The sequence below is a fragment of the Lactuca saligna genome, chromosome 8 (genome assembly GCF_052625555.1).
Source record: "Lactuca saligna cultivar CGN05327 chromosome 8, ASM5262555v1, whole genome shotgun sequence".
NCBI lineage: Eukaryota > Viridiplantae > Streptophyta > Magnoliopsida > Asterales > Asteraceae > Lactuca > Lactuca saligna.
The window spans coordinates 38,703,526-38,706,529 of record NC_136424.1 but is presented as its reverse complement, the minus strand read 5'-3'; the positions used below and the strand labels follow the sequence as shown (position 1 = coordinate 38,706,529).

At 34.7% G+C, this 3,004-nt stretch overlaps 1 protein-coding gene across 1 annotated transcript; it reads left to right on the top strand.

Moving 5' to 3' along the window:
* The first annotated feature begins 1,133 nt into the window (after positions 1-1,133).
* Positions 1,134-2,469, top strand: LOC145009563 (uncharacterized). Its single transcript, XM_078968238.1, has 4 exons — positions 1,134-1,253; positions 1,352-1,604; positions 2,093-2,180; positions 2,298-2,469. Exons 1-4 carry the CDS (start codon positions 1,134-1,136, stop codon positions 2,467-2,469), a joined length of 633 nt encoding a protein of 210 aa, XP_078824364.1.
* The last annotated feature ends 535 nt before the right edge of the window (positions 2,470-3,004 follow it).

Below are 3,004 nucleotides of genomic sequence, written 5' to 3'. Positions count from 1 at the left end.
ATATCCCTCCATTATACCTGTGTTTTTTTCTTCTACACTTGTGTCTAGGTTTCATTCGTTGCGCTTCAAGATACACAAGTCAGTATGCAAACCTAGGGCTTTTTCTGAAATCGCTCAAGAAGAAATCCATGGCATCCGACAACAATTCCAAGAAGAAAACTAAGAAACACAAGAAAAATATGCTGATTATGAAGATCCCGAAGATGAGATTCACGTGTCAGACATACCCATGGACTATGAGAGGGAAAAGGTAACAGATTTTTCATTTCAATTTGTTAATGATCCTTTTCTTACCAAACTTTTTGAACATGAATCTGAGTATTTTTGGTGAAAAAGATGTATATATAGATGATTTAGCTCATCTTGAAGATGACGAGAATGACATTGGTGGTTCCAATTCTATCCATGATCCCACCATAGAGTGGAATCTCATGCAACCAAAGGTTGGAGAGAAATATTAAATTTTTCTCAATTGAAAATTGTCTTATTAACTATGTTGTGGCCCATGGGTACCCCCTACGGTTTAAGAAACTTGAAAGTACTAGGTTAGTAGCTAGATGTAGTGGAGATACAAACAAAAAAAATGTGATTTTCGTTTGTATGAATCATGGATAAACATAGAAAGAACAGTCCATATAAAGTAAATGAAAAAGAAGCACTCATGTTCAAGAAAGTTTACTTTTAGACACCTTGTATCCCGTCAATGGATTTGCTTCTCATCTTGTGAAGGAGATTGCTTTCAACCCATCTATTAAACTTAAAGAATTGAGGGAACTCATTAGGACAAAATTCAAGATCACCCTATCTATCAATAAATGTAACAGGGCTAAACATAAGGCAATGGTAATGATTGAAGGGAAGGCTAGTAATCATTATACTAGAATTTGGAACTATGTTGTAGAAATACAATAATCCAACCCTAGTAGTACTGTGAAAGTGGGTGTAAACCTAATTAATCCTAATGAAAAACATTACTTCTATAGATTCTATATATGCTTTCATGAATTGAAAACAAGATGGAGTGCTGGATGTAGAAGATTGATAGGATTAGATGGGTGCTTTTTGAAAGGGCAAGTAAAGGGTCAACTCTTAATAGCTATAGGAAGGGATGCCAATAACTAGGTTTATCCTATATGTTGGTCTGGGTAGACATTGAGAACAAGCAAAGCTGGAATTTGTTCTTAGAGCTTCTTAGTGAGGATGTTGGAGTACAAGAAGGTGGAGGTCTTACAGTTATATCAGACCTGCATAAGGTATATTGCTATTCTTATCCCTTATGTCATAAATTTCAAAGTTTTTCTTATCCATTTTTTCATAAAAAAGGTGTCAAATAACATTGTTATTCTTTTAGGGGTTACTTGAAGCAGTAAAGGAGGTCTTGCCAAATGCGGAACATAGACAACGTGCTCGCCATATATACGCAAACTTTAAGAAGTTATATAAAGGAAAAGAGTACAAAGATATGTTTTGGGCTGCTGCTGGTTGCACTGTCAAACCTGAATTCTTATCTGTGATGGAGAGATTGAAGGCTATAGATGTGGGTGCATATGAATACTTAATGTCCCATAACCCGAGCTCATGGAGTCGTGCTTACTTTTGTCAAGGTAAGTATTACATTTTCCTTTTTACTTAAATTTGTTCTTTATACTTTAATATAGCACTTAACATTTAGTGTTTCCACTTAACATTTGTGGTTTGGACGTTTTTGCCCTTGTTGATGTGCTAGATTGAACAAAGGAATGAGCAATTCTAATGCATCCAAAGTGGATGAATTTGTAATCAAAGTGGATAAGGTTGTTGTGATTTATGTAAAGCTGAAAACAGAATTCTGAAAACAAAAATTTGAAATTAGAAATCTAAAAATTAGAAATCTGAAAATCAGAAATCTAAAAAACAGCAATCTGAAAAACAGAAATCAGAAAATCAGAAATCTGAAAACAACAATCTGAAAATCTAAAAACAACAATCTGAAAATCTGAAATCTGAAAAAATAAATCTGAAAACAACAATCTGAATATCTTAAATCTGAAAACAGAATTTTGAAATCTAAAAAACATAAATCTGAAAAACATGTATGTTTATTTTTTAATAGATAAAGCATCTGAGGCTTTTGAGAACGGTGTTAGCAAAAGCTTAAATACGATGATTGTTGATGCTAGAAAGAGGCCATTGTTAACAATGTTGGAGATGATATGTTTAAGTGTCATGGTGAGAGTTTCTTTTATGTATAACCTAAAAAAAACGTGGGAGGATCCTATTTGCCCTGCTTCTAATAAGTACATTTAATGTATTTTTAGGTCATGGTCTATTATACCAAGTGGCGGAGGGGTATTTGAGGAAAGGTCAACCCATGAGTCCTACTATGTAGATTTGCAGTCTTGGTATTGCTCATGTAGACTATGGAAATTATCAGGAATTCCTTGTGTTCATGCAATAGTTGCAATGTTTTACAATCAGCAAAATCCATAGGATTTCATTAGTCCTTGGTTTTCAAGTGAAAGATTCAAGGAGAGTTATGCTACTTTTTTACAACCTATGAATGGTAGCAACCTATGGCCAACGACTCCTTATGAAAAACCTTTTCCACCTATGTCTAGGCGGATGCCTGGGAGGCCTACTATGAATAGGAAGAAGCATGCCAGTGAGAAAGGAGACTATGGATCTAGGAAAAGAACTGTTAAGTGTAACAATTTTCAAGAGTTTGGGCATAATAAAAAGTCGTGTAAGAATCCTACAAAGGAGGCTGAGCCCAAACCAAAAAAGAAGATAGGAAGGCCAAGTATGGAGAATATTGAAGGTACTTCAAAAAGACCAAGAAAACAAAAACAAACTAAAGTTCTAAGTGCATATTCACAAGCAGTTGCTGATTTGAGGGAGTGTAGATACATTTCCCAAGAAATTGAGGAACTAATGGCTACAATGGATGATGTCACCCGAGAAACTATGCAACTACCAATAATGGATGATGTCATTTTTATCCCTGAAACTGTATAACAACAATGGA

Bases quoted from the DNA above. Each gene is read 5' to 3' on its own strand.
- LOC145009563 (XM_078968238.1), top strand. From the start codon at position 1,134: ATGTTGGTCTGGGTAGACATTGAGAACAAGCAAAGCTGGAATTTGTTC. The intron at 1,254-1,351 runs GTATATTGCTAT...TTATTCTTTTAG, and splicing joins TTATATCAGACCTGCATAAG to GGGTTACTTGAAGCAGTAAA. The intron at 2,181-2,297 runs GTTGGAGATGAT...ATGTATTTTTAG, and splicing joins AAGAGGCCATTGTTAACAAT to GTCATGGTCTATTATACCAA.